The 21,797-nt window shown below is 42.0% G+C and overlaps 1 protein-coding gene across 4 annotated transcripts in view; it reads right to left on the reverse strand.

Moving 5' to 3' along the window:
* Nucleotides 1–21,797, reverse strand: part of TENM2 (teneurin transmembrane protein 2) — a 645,216-nt gene that overhangs the window by 208,465 nt on the left and 414,954 nt on the right. For all 4 annotated transcript variants that reach the window (XM_035105136.2, XM_035105139.2, XM_035105137.2 and 1 more), the window contains one exon: nt 15,737–15,971. In XM_035105136.2, the coding sequence (XP_034961027.1) occupies nt 15,737–15,971 (235 nt within the window). The remainder of the gene's footprint in view (nt 1–15,736; nt 15,972–21,797) is intronic.

A 21,797-nucleotide genomic window follows, 5' to 3' on the forward strand; every position in this document is an offset into this window, starting at 1 on the left:
AAATTTGAGGATACGGTGTGGTCCATTATATCTTGTGTTTTTGTGTGGATTTCCTAGGTTAAATAAAAACTGTCTCTGTGTTAATTCCACTATTTACCCATCATTCATGGGAATAGGCATACCTGTTGAAGCCACAGCAGATGCAAAGTACATGTTCATATTTTGTGATTGTATTCTTAACATAGCTGCCAAGTTTTCCCTTTTCTCGCAAGGAAGCCTATTCAGCATAAGGGAAAAGCCCTGTAAAAAAGGGATAACTTGGCAGCTATGATTCTTAATATGTTTTAACCTGTTCTGGGAGTCATTTTGGTTGATCACATTACATAGTTCAATTGTACTAGAATTTCTAGGGAAAATAGATTTGAATTGCAGATACCAAAAGCTCTACTGTTTAACATATGAATGTGCACTCTCTCTACATGCATGCATGATACTACGTAACTTTTACTCTCATTAGAAGAACATGCAAGGGATACCTTCCACAGAAGGCTATTCAAATATAAAATCCCTTAGGGAAAAAACAGGAATTGTGCAGTAATGGTGCTTTGCTCCTTAAGACTAGGAGGTGGTTCACACATTCAACTACAGCTCATCAGTTGTACTAAAATCAAGTATTGTCCACACATGTGGGAACCAGCTAAAGCCTCAAAACAAGGAAGGATCTGAATGTACAAGGAGAAAAAGAAAAGAAAAGAAAAGAAAAGAAAAGAAAAAAGGCAAATATTTTCACATTGTTTATGAACATTACCAGTCCTTGGAACAATGATATCTGTTCTTTGTTTCCTGAGCATTGAGATTAATCCATTCCTTTTCTTAAAAAAAAAATCAGTGTCTGTGGCATATGATACTTAGCACTACAGATAGAAAGGTTGGTTATGGAGGATGTCAGATTAGAAGTCATAATGAAAGACAGGAAAGAGGAGAATCTGTGTAATAGCACACTGGAAAAGAATCATAAGCATGAGTCATGTCTAGAAAGTGAGGAGTGCACATGGGGAGCTAGCAGAACTCTTTGTGCTCCTGAAGCTGTAATTTTCTAGGACAGCAGCTTTTTATTTGAGGAAGGGAGATTGGAGTGATATCTTAAGTATCTCACCAAAAATATAGTTAACAGCATATTAATCACACTTCCATATATAACAGTCTCTCTAGAAATAAGCAGCAACATACAGCCATTTGCAAGTGGGTTAGAAAATAAATATAAGTTTAGAGGAGAATAGTCATAATCAGAACAAAAGGCTAAGGAGCACAACCTTATTGGGATTACACTGAGGGTTAGGAATGGAAACAAAGCTACTATTCTTTTAGAATCGTATTGACAGACTCTGATTTCAATAAAGATAAAACCTTATAAATACACTCCTATTTCTACCATACTGGTATTGCTTTGCTTCCCCTCGCCAGAAGGAGCTTCATAGCACTGAGCTGATGCACAATTAAAGCCTGATAAAAAATGCTGACTCCTGGGATAACCATGGTGTGCCATTCATGAACCCATCATGTGAAGCGTGCCTCTCCTCTCTCTCTTCCCCACTCTGTCATCCCCCCCCCCTTACCAACTCCAGGTGGGAGTGGGAAGAAGGCAAATTAGACATCACTGCCAACTTTAGCAGGACTGTCACCAATCCTACAATGCCTCTATCAGCAAATGCCCAGTGGGAGAGATCCTAATGACTTTTTAATTGTGATTTTACCCCTAGTCCTGCACTAGGGGTAGTCAATATGGTGCCCTCCATATGCTGTTGGACTCCCTGATCCTCAGCCAATGAGCCCAATGAATAGAGATGATGGGAGTAATAGTCCAACAACATTTGTAGAGCACCACATTGGTCACCCCTGTCCTACAATATATTTTAAGAGCTCCCCTTAAGAAGAAAAGTCAGTAGGGGTAGATGACCAAGGTTACCAAGAAGTCCAGAGAATAAATCGGTAGTCAGATATCACAAGACCCTTGATGATCAAAGACAAGATGATCAAACTCCCACAGGTGAGCAGTTCATGATACACAGTGGGATTTCAAAACAACTTTCAAACCAGGGTGTCTCTTTTGCCTTTGAAAGATGGCCATCTGTCATGGATGCTTTAGTTGTGATTCCTGCATTGCAAGGAGTTGGACTAGATGACCCTTGGGGTCCCTTCCAATTCTACAACTCTATGATAAGGGCCTGGTTTGTTCAATGCAATAAGCCAAACTATGGCTCACCAGGAATGTGGCAACAAGGGGGCTTCTGGAGAGCAGATTGCAGCGACTTCGGTCCTCCTGAGTCCTTTTTGCTTCTATGCCATACTGAGTTGAGCTGAGCATACTGTCCAAAACTGGGCTTGCGGTTATGCTCTCTCCTTGTGAACCCCAAGAACAAACCTTAACCACAGCTTGGGGTTAGTAAGAAAAGAGCTTAAACCACAAGCTGGGGTTTAGCTCAGTGTGGCAAGGGAAGAAAAAGAACCAGGAGAAACAAAGCTTTTATGAGCTTCTCCCCAGAAGCCCACAAGTTTGTGCAGGTCCTGCTAAGTCATAACATGGATTAGGGTGTCGAGTGAGCCAAGTCAGCAGGGAACAAACTAAACTCCCCAAACAATAGCACAGTGCCTGGGTAGAAACACTGGTCTGCTTGAAGACATCAATATCAAATCTGAATTAAGACATGCTACTAATGCTACATCTTTATTGGCTATGCAATATTCAGATTAAATGGCACAACAGGAGCAGAACAAGGTCCTAGAAAATGGGACAAGCATGCTAAGTCCTTATGACCAAATAAAAAATGTCTATTTAGGGCATTGTCACAGACAGGTGCCAAGTGAAACGGATACACTAGCTGCACATGGATGTAAGGTAGGTAACAAAAAGTGCACATCTTCATGGATAAAGATTACACACATGCCTATCTTACACACGTGTGTGTGTGTGTGTGTGTGTGTGTGTACTGGGAATCCGCTACTGGCAATAGATTCCCAACATATATTTACATTATAAAATATATGATCCTAACTCATAATGGTGTATGCTCTTCCTCCAAGGAAAATGTAAGAAAATGTCATGTGTGAAGCAGCTTGAATTCAGTAATTAAAGAATGAAACAGAGGATTAGAATTCTATTTCAAGTGTATGTCTCTAGATAGATAAGCATATGCACAGATAAGCTGTAAGTACAAACATATGGAGAGGCATCTCCTTTGTCCACACAAGCTTATGCCCATGGTCACAGATAGGCACAACTTGCTGTTTCAGTATGTTTGCTGGCCTGCAGCATATAATCAATATTCAAGTAACTGTTCATGGTTTGGTAGCCAAGGAAATGCCATTAGGTGGGGAAACAATGATTTAGAATCAACACACATATATTGTGGCACTTAATACCTACTCAAGCACATTCTGAAGCCTTTCAGGAGCAAACATGTTTCTAGCACAGCTTTATCTAAAATGTGGCATACCAGTCTTCCAACGGTTGATTTTTTTATTTAAAAAATGCTAGTTCCTTAGGCCACAGAGGCAAAGCTTTTTTAAAAAAATAAAAGAAATGCAAGTGTTAAGTCAGACTGTCAAGTGTGGTGCCTTAAGTTCCAGAATAGCTTGTCACTGTGATCTTCGTACTCTTAACACAGACACATTTGGACACGCAGAAACACAGTGCTTGAAAGTTGCCTGACAGGAAAGTAGCATGTTAGACTAAAAGGCAGGTGCCAGTTTTTAGGCAACTCGTTCTGTCAAAACATTAAGCTGAACCTAAAGGGACATATGTATGCTGAGAAAATATCTTAAATCAGGTAGAGGAACAATAGAATAGCTGCTGTAGCATCACATGTCTAAATAAGTGGTAACACCTTGCGGGGAACTAGTTCATTTTCTACAGCTGAGATGCTATTTTCATTGTAACAGGGAAATGCTGACACTTGCACTCCTGGGTCACTTCATAGGTCTATAGGGAAATGGCCTTCACCTAGTCAGAGATCAAAAAGTTTGATTTTGCCTCAAGGAAGGCACATGTACATTGCCACATTGTGGGAGTTGAGAAATCAATGAAGACAGTCACTTGCTTTTCCAATTGATAACACAACATAACACATGCTCGTCTTATTATTATTATATCTATTTATACCTCGCCTTTTTTCACTTTTTTCACTGATATATATATCAGTGCTTTCCAAACTTTTCATGTTGGTGACACACTTTTTAGGCATGCATCATTTCATGACACAATAATTCAGTTTTACTAGCAAACCGGAGGCGCTCTTCAGCAGTGGGATGTGCCTATAAACCATCTGCAGCTGGGGCAACCCCAGCCCCAAGCAGCATTGCGCCTCGTGCCACCATCCCGGATCTGAGCCGTGCAAGGTTGCTCGGGCAGAATGGTGTGGGGACGCAACAGCCATGCAGCCCAATTGCAGGACACATGGTTGCCACATCCCCACACGGCCCTCTCTAAGCAGCCTTGCAAGGCTTGGATCTGGGGAGGGCAGCACGAGAAAGGCGTATGCACGCACCCCTCAATCACAGCCTGTCAGATCTTTAAATCCATCCCCTGTAGGTGTTTGCTTTTAAATGGTGGTGTTGACCTGCAGGAGCTGGCATTGGGGTTCAGCACAGATCACCTACCTATTTGCTGTGCACAGAAATGTATGCAAGGCAGGGCTGTGATGCTGAATAAATGGGCTCTCCTGAATAAACAGACTCTCTGGGCAGGGGCGCCTGTACACCCCTGGCACTGCCCCCTCCTCGTGCGCCAGAACCCACCCAGCACGCACAGACCTGTGACAGGGGTAGCCACAGCCAAAGGAGGCACAGCAAGTGGAGCATGCGCTGTGGTACAGCTGACGGGGACAGGAAGCCTGGGCAGAAAAGGGGTGTGCCACCCCACCGCCCAAGAAGCTTCAGTCACTTCAGCAGAGGGAGAATAGTAATTCTTCTCAGGTAAAAAGACTGGAAATCAGCTGGTCGATCCAGCATGTGTTGGAACAAGAAAGTCTTCACCTGCTGGCAGAAGGGCAGTTTCTATAGGGAGGGAGTTCCTAAGTCTGAGAGCAGCCACCAAAAAGGCCCTCTCCCACGTCCCTAGCAAGTAAGTGTGCCTACGAGGTTGATAGGACCAAGAGAAGGTTATTGCTTGGTTCATGTGTGCACTAATATAAATAGGAATATAATGCTCTAAGGACCACAGATGCAGCAACTAACAGTCAACAGTGATGAAGTACACCACAAAGCTAGCTACTGTTTTATGCTTGATGTACTATGAATCAAGCTGTCATTTACCTATATACAATTGCCTACGCTGTGGGTTAAACCACTGAGCCTAGGGCTTGCTGATCAGAAGGTCAGCGGTTCGAATCCCTGTGACGGGGTGAACTCCCATTGCTCGGTCCCAGCTCCTGCCAACCTAGCAGACCTAATGATCAGGGGTCCCTTACCTTTACCTTTACCTAACATTTCTAGGGTATATTTAAGATCATTTTTAATCTTGTGCCCAGAATTAACCTTTTAGAAAGAACCTAGATGTGATCTTCCTTACAGCACACTTGCTGCTCCTGTAGTGTGATGAAACAGAATGTGGTGAAAGCTTTGGGTTGCTGTCAGATATGTACATATGGATGAGTATAATATAAAATGAACTGTCCTGAGAAGTATTTTGGGAGAGAATGCAATGAGCCAGCAGGCATGCATGTGTACCTACACTAAGTAGAAGAAGTTTCCCACTGTGTGTTGCAGGCACAAAAATAACATTAAGCTCCAGGCAATTCTCTTTGAGCTTCTACATCTGAAGGAGGAAGATTATTTTTTTAAATGAGCTGTCAGACGCCTTCTGACCTCACAGGGCTTCTTGCCGATAGTTATAATGTCCCAGCATACCACACATTTGTTATTAACAGTATCAATAAAGCTAATATCACGTTGCCCTTCAGTGAAGGGTTGTGGGTTTGTTTGTTTGTTTGTTTTGTTTGAATGAGGCGAATATGAAAGCTACTCATGTTAATTAATGAGTTAAGCCTCATAACCTCCCCTGAGAGAAGGGCAGACTCTCAAGCTTGTTTAAATCTCCAGAAGGACATGCCTTTTCTGATTGTCAAAAAAAAAATCTCAATAAATAAGACATTCCACCTCTAAAATATTATTACATTTTAAAGCTTGTCATTAAGAGCCAACATCAGCCAGTTAATCCAGAAATAATATGATTGCCACCACCTACCCCTCCTCAAAAACAGGGTTCGTGGACTCAGCATCAGAGTGCAAGCAAAAACACGTGTACGCAAAATATTTCTATCCTGCTTTCAACAGAAAACTAAATATTCAGGTATTAAATTTACTGCTGCAGAAAGTCATTCAAGGGAAAGTGGAGACATACTGGGAAGCCTCATCCCCTCCAGTATACTATAAGAAGATCCTGCTGGATGAGGCCAGGGGCCCATCCAGTCCCGTATCCTGATCTCAGAGAGGAAAACCAGATGCTTATGGGAAGCCCACAACAGCATCTGAGCACAACAGCATTCTCTCCTGCAGTTTTCAGGAACTAGTATTTAGAAGCACACCATCTCCAACTGTGGAGGTGGAATGTATCTATTAGGGTCAGTAGCCACTGATAGCCTTATCCTCCATGAATTTGTCTTTTAGAGCTATCTATCATTGCTTCTTGTGGGAACGAATTTTACAGTTTAGGTGTTATATAAAGAAGTACTTTCTTTCATCTGTCCTGAACCTTCCAACATTCAGCGGCACTGGATGGCAATGAGTGCAAGTGTTATAAGTGTTAGGAGTCGTCCCACACACGAGTAGGACCCTTGGACATGCCTTGGACCTGGTGTTTACCTCTATGGATGTTGGTGATCTGACACTAAGTAAAAGCGAAACTAAAGAAGTGCCATGGTCAGATCACTACCTGGTGCAACTGGACTTCTCTGCGACCCTTCCCCTCTCCAGGGAGGTGGGACCGATTCGGATGGTCTGCCCCCGCCACTTAATGGATCCAAAGGGTTTCCAGAGAGTGGTAGGGGATGCTTTATCCCATGTTGATGGCCTTTCAGCCGATTCCTTGGTGGCCCGCTGGAATGTGGAGTTAACCAGGGCTATTGACTGTTTGGCTCCGAAGCGCCCTCTCCGATTGCATGGTGCCCGGACAGCCCCGTGTTTTCCACAGATCTGAGGGCAATGAAACAATTGCTTAGACAGCTAGAGTGCTGGTGGCGGATAACTCATTCTGAAGCTGACCGGACACGGGTTAGAGCTCAATGTCGAGCCTACCAAGTGGCGGTAGTGACGGCGAAGAAGACTTTCTTCACTGCCTCTATTGCATCTGCAGAAAACAGCAGCAGGATACTTTTTCAGGTGGTTCCAGTTTAGTGGAACCACCTGCTCCATCGGGGCCCAGTACGAGCCGCATGATCTCCTGCAACGATTTTTCAAAGTTTTTTGCAGATAAAGTCGCTCAGATTCGGGAAGAGGTAGACTCCACCGTGGGAGCAGGGGCGGGAGAGTGCTAGAGTCCTGTCTAGTCCAGTTGCGTGGGATCAATTCCAAACCACTCCGAGGATGTGGACAGGCTTCTTGGATGAGTGAAACCGACCACCGGTCTCCTTGATCCTTGCGCATCCTGGCTTATAAAAGCTAGTCGGGAACAGCTGGACGATGGGCTTCACGGGTTGGTGAATGCTTCTCTCTGTGAGGGAGCCTTCCCAGACCCGCTGAAAGAGGCAGTTATTAAACCGCTTCTTAAAAAACCATCTTTAGATGCGGCCAATATGGCCAACTATCGTCCAGTCTCAAATCCTCCATCCTTGGACAAGGTAATTGAGCGAGTGGTTGCTGAACAACTCCAGGCACGCCCGGAGGAAGCGGACCATTTGGATCCCTTCCAGTCGGGATTCAGGCCTCATCATGGGACTGAAACTGCCTTGGCCGCACTGGTCAATGATCTCCAGTGGGCTAGGGACAAAGGTGAGAGCTGTTTCCTAGTTCTGCTGGATCTCTCAGCGGCTTTTGACACCATCAACCATAAGATCCTTCTGGACCGTCTAGAGGGGTTGGGAGCTGGAGGCACTGTCATGCAGTGGTTCTGCTCCTTCCTCCTGGGCCGTGTTCAGAAAGTGGTGGTGGGGGATGAGTGTTTGGACCCCATGGCTCTCACTTGTGGGGTTCTTCAGGGCTCTGTCCTCTCCCCCATGCTTTTTAACATCTACATGCAGCCGCTGGGAGAGATCATCAGGGGGTTTGGGCTGGGTGTTCATCAGTATGCAGATGATACCCAGCTATACCTCTCTTTCAAATCAGAACCAGTGAAGGCGGTGAAGGTCCTGTGTGAGTGCCTGGAGGTGGTTGGAGGATGGATGGCAGCTAACAGATTGACAAGACAGAAGTACTGTTTGTGGGGGACAGGAGGCGGGCAGGTGTGGAGGACTCCCTGGTCCTGAATGGGGTAACTGTGCCCCTGAGGGACCAGGTGCGCAGCCTGGGAGTCATTCTGGACTCACAGCTGTCCATGGAGGCGCAGGTCAATTCTGTGTCCAGGGCAGCTGTCTAGCAGCTCCATCTGGTACGCAGGCTGAGACCCTACCTGCCTGCAGACTGTCTCACCAGAGTGGTGCATGCTCTAGTTATCTCCTGCTTGGACTACTGTAATGCGCTATACGTGGGGCTACCTTTGAAGGTGACCCGCAGACTACAACGAATCCAGAATGCAGCGGCTAGACTGGTGACTGGGAGCGGCTGCCGAGACCACATAACACCGGTCTTGAAAGATCTACATTGGCTCCCAGTACGTTTCCAAGCACAGTTCAAAGTGTTGGTGCTGACCTTTAAAGCCCTAAATGGCCTCGGTCCAGTATACCCCCATCGTTCTGCCCGGACACTGAGGTCCAGTACCGAGGGCCTTCTGGTGGTTTCCTCATTGCGAGAAGCCAAGTTGCAGGGAACCAGGCAGAGGGCCTTCTTGGTAGTAGTGACCGCCCTGTGGAACGCCCTCCCATCAGTTGTCAAAGAGAAAAACAACTACCAGATTTTTAGAAGACATCTGAAGGCAGCCCTGTTTAGGGAGGCTTTTAATGTTTAATAGATTATTTTATTTCATTTTTCTGTTGGAAGCCGCCCAGAGTGGCTGGGGAAACCCAGCCAGATGGGCGGGGTAACAACAACAACAACAACAACAATAATAATAATAATAATAATAATAATAATAATAATAATAATAATAATGTTCTCTTCCTCCTTGTCGATCGTTCGGGAGCTTCAAAAGCTTTCTTCTGCACGAACATCACAGCGACTGATGCCAACAGACACCAGCACACTCAGGGATCCGCAGAATGTTCGCAGTTCACGTAACAAACCTCAGCAACTCAGCATTTGGCTAATCTCCTTTATTTACATATAAACACACAAGGAGCACTGCAACATGGCTCCCTCTCTCTCTAGCATCAGACAGCGAAGAGGAAGAACAAAGGACAATAATCCCACTTCATGGAACCCAGTAACACAAACATCCTTTCTTTGTCACTTCCCACTCTGTGGAATGTAAACATACACCATCATGTGATAGACAACAATCCCATTACTGCAGACACGGGGAATGAATCTCCAACAATAAGACAGGGAGAGAAACTTGTCTCTATCCACTTTCTCCATACCATGAGTAATTCTATACACTTCTATCATGCCTCCTCTTATTCACATTTTCTTTAAAGTAAAAAGTCCCAAATGCTGTAACCTTTCCTCACAGGAGAGTTTATCCATCCCCTTGATCAGTCCGGTTGCCCTTTTCTGAAGCTTTCCCCACTCTGCAATATTATTTTTAAGGTGGAGAGACCAGAACTGTATGCAGCATTCCAAATATGGTTGCACCATATATTTATGAAATCATGATACTTGCCATTTTAATTTTAATTTATTTCCTAATGATCGCTTGCATGGAATTTGTCTTTTTCAAAGTGGCTGTACACTGGGTTCCTTAGGGTTCAAAATCATGTGTGAAGGCCCTATGAGTAGAGGAAGCTCTTCATTCACAAATTTAGCCTCCTGCTCATGGAGCGCTATAAAAAGGGGGGCAGGACTTAACAGTCCTCTGTTCATTAAGCGATTGTCTTCACATGAGTAAAATGAACATCCAAATAGGGCTATAGTTCAATTTTCAAAAACACAAGCCTCCCTCACACCATTGTGCACATTGACTAGGGTTATGATTTGAGCAGCATATGATTTATTTTATTCATTTGTTATGTTGGTAATATTCCTCCAAGGAATATTTTCCATCACTGTTTTATCTTCACAACAAGCTTGTAATGAAGATTGAGAAAGATGAGAAATAGTCACTGGCCCAAATCATTCAGTGAGCTTCATGGCTGAGAGGGAATTAGCCATAGATGCCATAGAATCATAGAGTTGGAAGGGACCCAGAAGGCCATATAGTCCAATTCCCTGCAATGCAGGAATCCTGTCCCTGGATGCTCAAACCACCAACTTTCTGGTTAGCAGCCAGACACCCTGACGCGTTGTGCCACCTTACGATGAAGGCTGCCAGGTTTTGCGCCCTCACTGCCCCTTGAATGCACAGAAAGAATAGAGCAACACAGTTTAAACTGGGTCAAATAAGGCCACAACTTTATTGACTACAGATGTAAGGGGTTTGACACAGGCGTTAGGCATAACCAATTACTTCTGACCCGCCTGCTGGAAGTGAATCAGGGTCAACCCGGCAATGGGGGAGTCATTTGGTTTACATCAAATAGGGCCCTTGCAGGGATCGCTGCCTTGAGGAGTGCTGTGGCCCAAGCCCTCGTCTGGGAGTACGGAAAAAGCCACTCCTCCCGGATCCCTTTAATGGGATACCCTATCTTTTGGAAGGGGGAGGCAGAGACTACAACTGAGTGCAGGGGGCCAGGGCAAGGAACCTTCAATACCCTGGAAGAGGACCTGAGGGATGCCTATGTGCTCCATCAGGCCCTCCCCCAAGGAGAACCCTGCCTCCAAGCCTGCCTGTTATTGGCCAATCTGTAGGCAGCCTTGGATCCACTTCCCAGCCAGTGAGGTCAGCATTAAGCCCCAGGATCCAGAGGTAGAGGCAGATCCCGGGGGGGGGGGTAGGTGGTGCCACTTCACAGTGCTGCTGAACTGGGTAATGGTAAGTGGACTTATACAAGAGCAACAAAAAGCAGTTTCTTGATAAAAAGTTGTTCTATTATAAGTTCCCTGGAAGTCTAGAACAGGGGTCCCCAAACTACGGCCCCCGGGCCGGATGCGGCCCAATCGGCCTTCCAATCCGGCCCGCGACGACCCCCGCCGCCCGCTGCCGCCGCCCGCTCTCACAGCGTGCGGCGCAGCGGCGATCTAAAAAATCGGCAAAAAATCGCCGAAAATCCTTTGTGCGCATGCGTATGGGCCTCTCCCGACCCGGAAGAGGTCATTTCTGGTGCACTTCCGGGTCGGAGGAGGCCCATACGCATGCGCACAAGCGATTTTCGGCTATTTTTTTCCCGCCCGTGTGCGTGTGCGCATGCGCACGGGCGCGCACTTCCCCGCCCTCCGGCCCGCCGCACGGTAAGTCTGGGGACCCCTGGTCTAGAAGTAATCTGCCTGGTGTCTGAAATTCATTAAATGATTGAACAAATATTTAAAATTACGCAAAACCCTGGTTACTGACAAAAATGAAAGAAAAATATTCTTGCAGTGCTCAAGAATAGCCCTAATTTCTCTTGCTATTTAAACTTTTTTCTTTCTCTCCAGACTAAAGCATTGCTAATTACAGTAATGCAGACTTAATTCATACCAATATAAATAACACCAGGCAGGCATCAGAACTGGCATTAGGACATCATGCAATCTTTGACAAATATCCTTTCAAAGAAAATCTATAATAGCTTTTGGGTTACCCTAATTTATGAGCCATTATGCCTTTGATTGGCATCTGCAAATGGCCAATGTGTGGTTTCCATAACAAAGGAGCCTAATACATTGAAGGCAATGATGTAAACTTGCACTGTAAAGCATGGAACCATCAACAGAGCTCTCATGAAGAATATTTCAAAGTAATTAAGCCTTTAAACGAAAAACTGTTTCCCTACTCAGCGTCAAATTATGTTATCTAAGTCTGAATATTTGTTATCAGGCTGCTCATAATTCACCTCAATAAAAATGACTGTTTGAATACCGTATCAATAAATTGATATGACCAGACTAGAAAATGTGGATCTTTTGCAAAAAGGAAGTCAACCAAACAGACAACCAAATAAGAAAACATAAAATTTCGTACCTAATGGTGATTACTGAAGAAATGAAACATAGCATCTTTGTGACACAGTCACATCATTTTAGTCAAGGATATGCCTTCTCTCTTATGATAAGTACCCCACTGCCAAGTTTACAAGAGTTAGCAAATATTTAAGGAAACCAAATACTAAATACTTGGGGAGAATTTCTGTGCACGTAATTGTATTACTGTATTTTGTGTTACATAGGGAAAACAATGTATTTCATTGCAACACAACTCTAAATGTCTGGGGAGAAGTTATACATAAACAATTGCATCATTTCATGCTAAAAAGGTGAAAAAAGGTGAACGTAACATAATAAAAATAAACTTTCGTTCCTAAGAGGTGTTTAGTATAGATCGCAAAAGTCCCAATATTGAGATTAATAAGCTGCCACATTTCAAGGAAGATGAAGAAAACTGTAAAATTAAAGTGCAGTGCAATGTAAAAAGTCTGTGGCCAACTGGGAGTACAATGTCAATGAAGTAAGCTAAAGTCATACAGAATGATTTCAGGGGAATGACTCCCGTTGTTTCTCTGATTTTGCCAATAAAAAATTACAGGTGGTAGTATTTGTAAAAGAAGGAACTAAATTATGGATTAATTTTAAAAGATGTAGGTATATTGAGATCAAGTTATAGAACTTAATTTCACAAGAAATTAAGAGCACTAAAAACTCTGAAAAGGTTAACTATGATGAACTATAAGAAACTGAGTTATCTGCTTTTACTGTTACTTTAAATATGATTCACTTCTAAGTAAGATGAACTTATGATCATAGCACATCACATGTATGCCTCTACAAATAATCCTCCTATGGTTCCAGTATTATGAACAAGAATTCACGGAATTCACGGAAAAGGTATATTGTGGATGAGAGAGAGAATACATCTTAAATCTTAGTCCACAGCAACTCCTACAGGCAGTTACACTGTGTCCACAGCCAGTAAGCTAAACCTCAACAGTGTTCTGAAATAGCTGGATGCCTCATAACCCTTTGTAATCTAATTTTAGAAATGGTAACACTGAGAAACTTGGAAGGTTCAGTGTGTCAAAATAGGATCAGAATTTTCATCAGTGCAATTCTCAGCAATAAGTGCCAGATCCACTATACTACCCGAGATTAAGCCACAAATTGTAGCTGACTTATTCCCAACAAATTTGGCAGCAAAGAACAAGGCCTGGGCAGCTGGCCAAAACATCCTTATCCCTTACAACCTTCTTGAGTCAAAGAAATATGCTCTGGGGGATTCTGTAGTTGAGTCTACATTCACTTATTGTGTCTATGTTTGCCGCTGGTTTGTGATAGCTTTCCTTTCACCTTTGGCCTTGATTCTCCACCCCTCACAAACTTTTCGTGGACCCTCTGAAATAGGATGACATAAAATACTAAATTACAGCTATTTAGGAGTTTGGAGTTCTACTTTCTAAGTTTCAGAACTCTACTGCAGTAGAGCTAAGTGAGGGGGGGGGGATCTTTTACCTTCCAAAAACACAGAGATTGACCAGGAAGTCCTAGTTATTTTATTTCACTCCCAATATTAACCTTTTAATGTATTTAATTGTATTCAATGATATTGCTGTCAGGAGTGAAGGGAATTAACATAAATTCACTGTACAAATATTTTTTCAGAACAAGTTTTAGAAGTGTCAAAGCCACCATTAGGTCCTGTTCAGCCACCATTCTCTAGCCTTTCACTGGCATTCTCCAGGTGAAATCTTGCCAGGGACTCACTACAGTAGTAGACCACCCTAATCTCTGGTCTCATATCTGAATGCCTGATTCGTTAGGTTTCATGTTCGCCCATGTAAATATCCCATTTTCTCACTTCAGCTTCTATTTTGACTCATTTGGACACTATGTGCACATCTACTGAGACAAACTGTTACCTACTTTGGACCTTTGCAGTAACTGTTGCTGCTTCTGTCATTCTGCTTCCTCACTGTTAAGCTTGTTACCCCTGGAACTATGTTACAACACAAACATGACTTTCATTTATTAAATGAAGGCATCTATGTTGCATGAGGTACCACACCTCCAACCCCTAACCTATTCAGACCATAATTTCATTCTGCATTGTAACATTTTAATTACTGTAGCACATTCAGTCATATCGAAAGTGATTTGCACAAGGCTTCACCAGGTCATCCAAATGCATCAGTAGAGATGGTGTCTGGAGAGCTAGTGATGTGTACTACTATGATGGGATGTTAAGAACTAGCAATAATGTATCTGTGGGGAACTGGGAACTAAACAGAGTGCCAAGGAACTTTGCCAGAGGAGCAGGTGAGAAAGGGATTGTACAAAGAAATCAATAAATAAAGAGTTATGACTATTCTGGCATTTTGAAGAATCTCAATTTATCTGCATTCATAAACTCAGGATGAATTAATAAAAGAAGAAAGCATATATAAAATATAATAATAATAATGGAGGGAATTTACAAACAGTAAATTGTATATATATTTTTCTATGTGACATCAGTTAACAAGCACAGTACCTTTTAAACATTACTGACTTCCCCACGGACATCAAACTGACAGTATGTACAAAAGGGATTTAAGTGAGCCTGTACGTTGTATGAAATATAAATTAAAAGTATTGTTCTGTCAGTCTTGAATCTGGGATTGTTTCTCTGGGTCTCCCAAAACACTGTCGGAACAATAAATCAGTATTCAAATAAAGCAAACAAAGATAAGCTGAGCTGACCAACATTTGTTTTTTAAATGAGTTTATATTAGTTTAGAAATTAAATACAGTACTTGGTGAAATTACTTCAGAATACACCTAAATCACTGTCTTTCCATTTAGGCATATTCTTTTGCTTTTGAGTAACACTTTCCTTACTGGCAGTTGTAATTTCTATGGGCACAATTCAGCCAAAGTGAAGCATCTAAGTCTTATTAAGACAGGCACTTACTTGAATGTCTCCCATTGGAATGAATGGGTTCTCAAAATGCTTAATGTCTGACTAGATCATATCTATATTTTTATGAAGCACTTAAGTATAACTTGATAACATTTGATTATAAGTGTCCAACTAAAATTGCTCCTTATCAGAAACAATGTATCCAAATATTGGTTAATTATCCCAGAAACCAGACTCAAACACTGATCCAGTTCACACATAAAGGTAAGGCCAAACCATGATTTTGCACTAATGTGAAAACATGTAAAGTTTGGTTGGGCATTGTATCCAAACATGGGGTCATGGTTTGTCTCACTCTTGACAAGCTCTGAGCTGTAACTTAGGTTTGCTCTTGGATTCCTAGTCATGGTTTGTTTGGGGTGACACACCACAAGCCTGGATTCAGACATAATGCTAAGCCATGCTTTAGCTGTGGATAGGCTACAGGAGGAGCACAGGGGCCATAATCTTTGCTCCAGAAACATGAGCGTTCATGATAAGCCATGGTTTGGCTTAGTGTTACATATGAACTGGGCCAATGGCATTCAAAGACATAATGCCTTCCAGTCAATTTCACCAAATGTCAATCTCTTATTGATAGCCTACCTGGTCTCAAGTGGCACATTGCTATTAAGCACCCAGCTGTCCTGTAACTGAACAGATTCAGGAGTGGTGGCTAGATCATTCGGTGCAGGAGCTGGTGCATGGATCTGGTTCCGTCGATTAGTTAGGGAGTTCCTGTTGAGGGAGTTGGCAGAAGAGTGATGATGGGATAGAGTATGATTGTGAGGTGGTGGAAGAGGTGGTCTCAGAGTTGACTGGCTGTGATGATTTGAAGGGCCTAAAAGGGAAAAGAGAAGTAATAAATAACTCTGAATTTCCCAATATTTTGGGAAACAATCAAACCTAAACACTTTAACCCAAAACTATGTTCTCACTTACCAAGTAAGTGTTCTTAGAACTATGTTCTAAAGGAAACAGATAAACTTCAGCTCTTTTGAAAAGATTCTACTTAAGAACAGAAGCAGCTATGTGTATATGAAGAATGTTAAGCAACTATTTCCTTTTCACATTAGCAGCTGATTCTTTCTTTAATCCTGATCCACAAGTTAACAGAAAAGCATGGAAGCCACTTGCCTAACATTTAGTCTCATGCTACTCTAAGTAACAGCTTAAATAGGATATTATGAGAGTCTACCTCACATATTTTACACATTGCCAGAGCAGTTTGGCTTGGACCAGAAGAACATGACTCCTGTACCACTCTGGCAATGCATTCATCTGACTTTAGATCACTTCAAACCATTCTGGTCCACAGCATAATTTGAAGGCACACAATATAGTAACCTTTCTGAAACTGAGAAGGTTTTGGTCTGTTCAATGCCTTGAAGGAAGGTTGCTAGGGAACACAACATATACCTACTCACCTCCAAAATAGGAAAAAAAGAGAGAGATGGGATATAAATGTTCTAAATGAATAAGTAAATAAAATGCTGTACAATATTCCTACTAAAGTAACTGGAGTATTTAAAAGTACATGGTCATCTAATCAATGTGCTTATAATCTACCTTTTTAAATAATAAATGCAATTAGATAATTTGTAAAAAAGATACCCTACATTATGTAAGTCTTCAAAATGAATGGAAGACAAAAAAGCAAATGTAACAGGCAAGTGAAATATTAATAGCATGTTTAATAATTACACTAATTTGTAAATTTCTAGAGAACAATAATTAGCAAAAATAACATTAGCAAAATCGTAATTATACTGATGTATGTTTATTTTGTATTTAATGAATCAAATAATTAAAGAAAATATCAGTGAAGAAAGTGTTGTAGGTAGGAACAAAGGTTTATGGCAATACGTGTTCTAAACAAAAGTTGAGGAATTTAAGTTATATTTTAAAACTATGAATGCAGCTAACTCACATTTTAAGTGGGAATTCTCGGAATCACCCTCTGCCTGCAAGGTTGAGGGCTATTTGTCCTACTTTGGGAAGAAGACAGGAGGGCCCTAGGACCCTGCCAGTGCCACAGCCCTAGGGCCTCCTTGCCAAGCAGGGAACAGATGCTGACTGAGCGCTCATGCTGCCTTCCCAAAGCTAGGTAGGGAGTGGTGGTGGGAGTAAATAAATCAAGAGTAGGCTTCCTCTGCTCTTCATTTATTCCTCACCCACCCATGCAAAGTTGTGACCATATATGTAAAATAAGCGCAAGTTGCGAGTTACCTGTATATAAACTTTTAAAATATGAACATAACTATAGGCTTCTTCAAAAATGCTGAACAGAAGGCCTGTGGTTTAGAAGCACCACAAAAAAATCATACAGTTAACTTTTGTAGTGCATATTCTAGCAATCTATGCGTGGACAAGATTGGTAGAGCAAAACAGAGCAAAAAACCGTTCTCACAATCAAATCTAAGAAGTGTTTGCAAAACTGGCTACGGGCGTAGTTAAATTCCTTCTCACTATATCAGGAGTCTAACAAATCACCTCTTCAAAGCTATATCCATTTAACCATTTTTCTCCACATCATGATTTCAACAAAAATCGCCTTTCCAAAACTGCTTTTATCAGTAGGAGCTTCCCTAAAAATGCTACCAGAAGCCTTCAAGAAGTTGTTTTTGTTGGGATTATGGAAAGGAAAGAGTTAAACTTCCCTCCCCAAAGCCCCCACAGTCCATGGCTTTTAACAAAACAGTCTGTGCTGTCACCACCACTTTGTTCCATTCACATATATAATAAGGAGAATGAGCTGCAGAGACAAGCCACCAGAGAAACAGGAATGGAAACCTCTCTACAAATTATTTACTTAAGGTGCATACCTAAAAAGTGTAAACTGTGAACATGACAAACAGATTAAAACACATACGTAAGGCAATAATCAGAACCAGGATTGTCTTAAGCTCCTTGCTGAGCGTATTCTGTGTACACTCAACTAGAATTTAGTAGTTTACGTTGTGGGGAATGGCTCCCTTTTTCCTCTCATCTCTTCATCAGTCAGTAGAGAGCATTGTAACTATTTAGTGTGCGCTGCAAGAACAGCTGCTGCAATCTGTTCTATATTTCCCAATATGAGGAACAGTCACCACCAGGAAAGGGCTCTAGGCTATGCTACAATAAAAGAATTACCATGGTTCCCTAAATCATTTTCTGGACTAGTCCTCTCATTCAGTAAGTAGATGAAGGAGATCAAGGCAAAGAGATCCTTATAGTGGGCTTAATCATATAATGTACACAGAAACTTGTCATAGGAAGAGATAACTGTATATTTCAAAACTGCAACTATAATGAAAAGTTATATTGTTCATTGAGATCTCCCCACTTATCATAGTAGATGGGTATGCCAGTTTTTACTACATGTCCAACCAGAAAAGTCTGTCTTGAAGAATGGAGTAACAAAAATGCTTTCCTTAAAAATAAAAAAAGGCAAAAAGGCAGATAATAGGCAAGGGTTGTCTTTTTTCATGAATACATTTTTACTACTCCCACACAAAAGTTGAAAGGAACACATTCAGTGTCATTTTCCTATATATGTTAGTAATTTATTTAAAGTAGGGGAAGTGACTAACACAGATCGCCATTTTTCTAGAAAGATCACTCAGGTTTCTTTGAAGCTCTCTATGCTAGAATAATTCCTCCTGTTGGTAGTTCTTCTAGAGCTGGGGTGGGGAACTAGATCAGCAGGCTGGATCCTAGGTTTCCTCACCCTCAGCAGGCCATTTTGACGGGCTGTAAAGCAAGGGGTGCCTACCTGTTTATCACATAACACCACTATGATGCCAGGTAGCCAATTTTTTCCTTTGTAGTGCAGGAAGCTGTGCTAGCAAGCAAAATTCAAGCCTAGGCAAGCAAAGCTTGAAGTTACAGCCAATCAGCTCTACTTTCTGCAGGACTGCACCTGTGCTACAGGTGGTCTGTACCTGTAGCTCTGTAGCACAGGTGATCCCAAGCAGCTTGAAGTCTCCAGATTCTACAGACAAATGTTGAATTATCTTCACAGCCCACCAACCACTGGCATTTGGCTTCACAGCAGCTGCCAGTCATTCACACTTGTTCCTCAGGCATGCACAGCTGGCCAACGCCTACCTGGCCTGTGTCCCTGTTGTAAGGTCCCCCAACAGCATGTTTATCACCATTTTGGTCCCCCAGTAGTACAGCAGGTACCAGTCCCTTTCAATTCCCCCTGGATACACTTTATTCAGCAGCAATGGCACTTCCATATAAGGCAATGGCACTTCCATAGGAAGTGAGCTTTGGGCATTGCATTTTGGTAGATCCAATATGGTAGCTGCCCAGCTTTTTAAAAATGAACCTATCAATCAACAAAAGCTTTCAGTCCCAGCTTCATATCTAGTAAATACATTTGAGTGGGTGAAAGAATGCAAATGCATGCATTGCACATAAATTAAGGAAACCTTTATAACATTTTTCACTTCTAATTAATTCAGCAAATATCTCCGAAATAGCTTAATGTATTTTATCCAAACATGCTTACAAAATTGTAGGTATAGATCATGGCTCAACAATACATATGACTTGTTTTATATGGGAATAAGATAATGAAATGGGTCTTAGCTTTATTATATTAGAAAGTATAAACAAACAACAGTCATGAACCAGGAAATAACTTTAAACATTTTTTCAGGAGGAAAGATATTAATAACATTTTTACAGTTTTGTTTGATTGTATTAAAGTAGAAAAATTAGTTATTTAGCAATTTGTTTGTACACTACTTCCCAAATATATTCATTACAAGAGCTAGCATTTAACAGTAGTCCTCTTTTTATATTCAGTAGGTAGTCTTCCAAGTTTACATTTAAGAAGCTCAAAATTGGCTTAAAATCATTTTTAAATAACATGGTGGTTACTGAATCAATAAAACATTAACAAATAATAAACATTATTATTGCTATGTATTAACAACACAGTACTGTGTTTAACACTGTTTTAATTGTTGTCACCTGCCCTGGGACCTTACGGTGAAAGGCAGGTAAACATCAATGTCACCGTAATAAATCAAGTTGATGCCTCCAAGAGTGCATTAAATGACACTTTCTACTTATTCTTTAAGTATCTGCCCATGTAATCAGGTTCAAATTGCTGCTGTTATCTTGTTAATTTGTAAGTGGTATTGCTTTTAGTTATGTGTTAGCCAATCTGAGATGCTTTGGCCTTATAAGGCAGGATGTATATCTTCAAAACTATAAATAATACGGTTTAGATACCACATTATTATGTACCAAAGCAATTATATTCTGGTGTATCTTTATTCCCGTTTCTTCACACACACACACATTTGCTATTAGACTGGAGTCAATTTCTAATTTAGGTTTTTATTTCAAAACAGGAGATAAAGGTGAGGGGGTAAGAGAAAGCAAATAGTCTACCACCACTAGTCACCAGTACTAGAGGCTTCAAATGAAGATTTGCAAATTTACCATCTTATCTAAGGATAAGCAAGTGGTAACAATTCTTCATCATATGTGTCAGGGAACCACTAGGGGTCAGCGGAGAGTCAGGTAGACTGGGGCTGTTGGACAATGTCGGAGCCCCAGAGCCTAGCACCTGGCAGCTTCCTCTGGAAGGTGGGACTGGGGCTGAGGAGGAGATGCAGACCCTTAGAGATGTTGAGGAGCTGAGCGCTCCAGAGGGAGAGTTGCAGAGGGCGGACCAAAGCACTCAAGAGGGGGAGGCTCCAAGGGCTACTGCACCGGTCCCTCAACTGAGCAGCTCCAGTGAAGAGAGTGCTCCACCAGCACCCTAACCCCAACAGAGGGGGGGAGGGGAGGGACCAACGGAGGAGGTTCAAGGTGCCCAGGGGGCTATGTTGGCAGAAGACACGAAGGGGGGCGCTTCCAGATTCTGGATCGGATTAGTACAGTCATGCTTTTTGACGCTCTGTCTTGTACATATGTATACAATAAAACCCTGAAAAAACCAAGCACAGGGTTTGGAGCTGCTTACTCGTGAGGAAGCCAGCAACACCATTACAATATGTAACTTTCTTGATCACGGAACTTCAAGGGAGAATTCATTACTTATATAGCCAGGGTTAAGCATGGATTACAACACATATCTTACAATATGTGGTGCTGTGTGGATTCTTCCTATTGCCTCAGCAGTTGGAAACGTAAAGATGATAAATAAATTGATGGAATAGCAATAATTCTGTTCTCTTAAGAAGTGAGAGAATAGTGTTTTAACAGTGCCGTTGTGTGGATAGATAGATAGATAGATAGATAGATAGACAGACAGACAGATAGACAATTAGACAGATAGATACACACACCCTAAAATTCAGCAGGCGCTGTGAGATTTGTTTCTTTAAGGAAAAACAAAGCTGTGGAATTATGTCTCTTGGTGTGCATGTGTAAATGAATTTTCCAGCTTCACTCCTTTTAAAGTAATTTTTGTAACACAAATACTGTACTTGGAAGCACAAGGAGGAACAAGAGAGAGCAGGGAGCTCATGAGACCTCAAACGCTAACTTAATCATGGATAAGAGATCAACTGTACTATGCTATACTGATGTTAGGTGTATTAGTCTTAAAGTAATAGCTGTGGTGTGTAAAGTGGAAGTTATGAACCCCCTAATCTGATGAAGCTGCATGGAGAACCTGCACAGATCAAATGCCTTCAAACATATAGTGGTGTTAGAGGTT

Source organism: Zootoca vivipara, chromosome 2, assembly GCF_963506605.1.
Source record: "Zootoca vivipara chromosome 2, rZooViv1.1, whole genome shotgun sequence".
Taxonomy (NCBI): domain Eukaryota; kingdom Metazoa; phylum Chordata; class Lepidosauria; order Squamata; family Lacertidae; genus Zootoca; species Zootoca vivipara.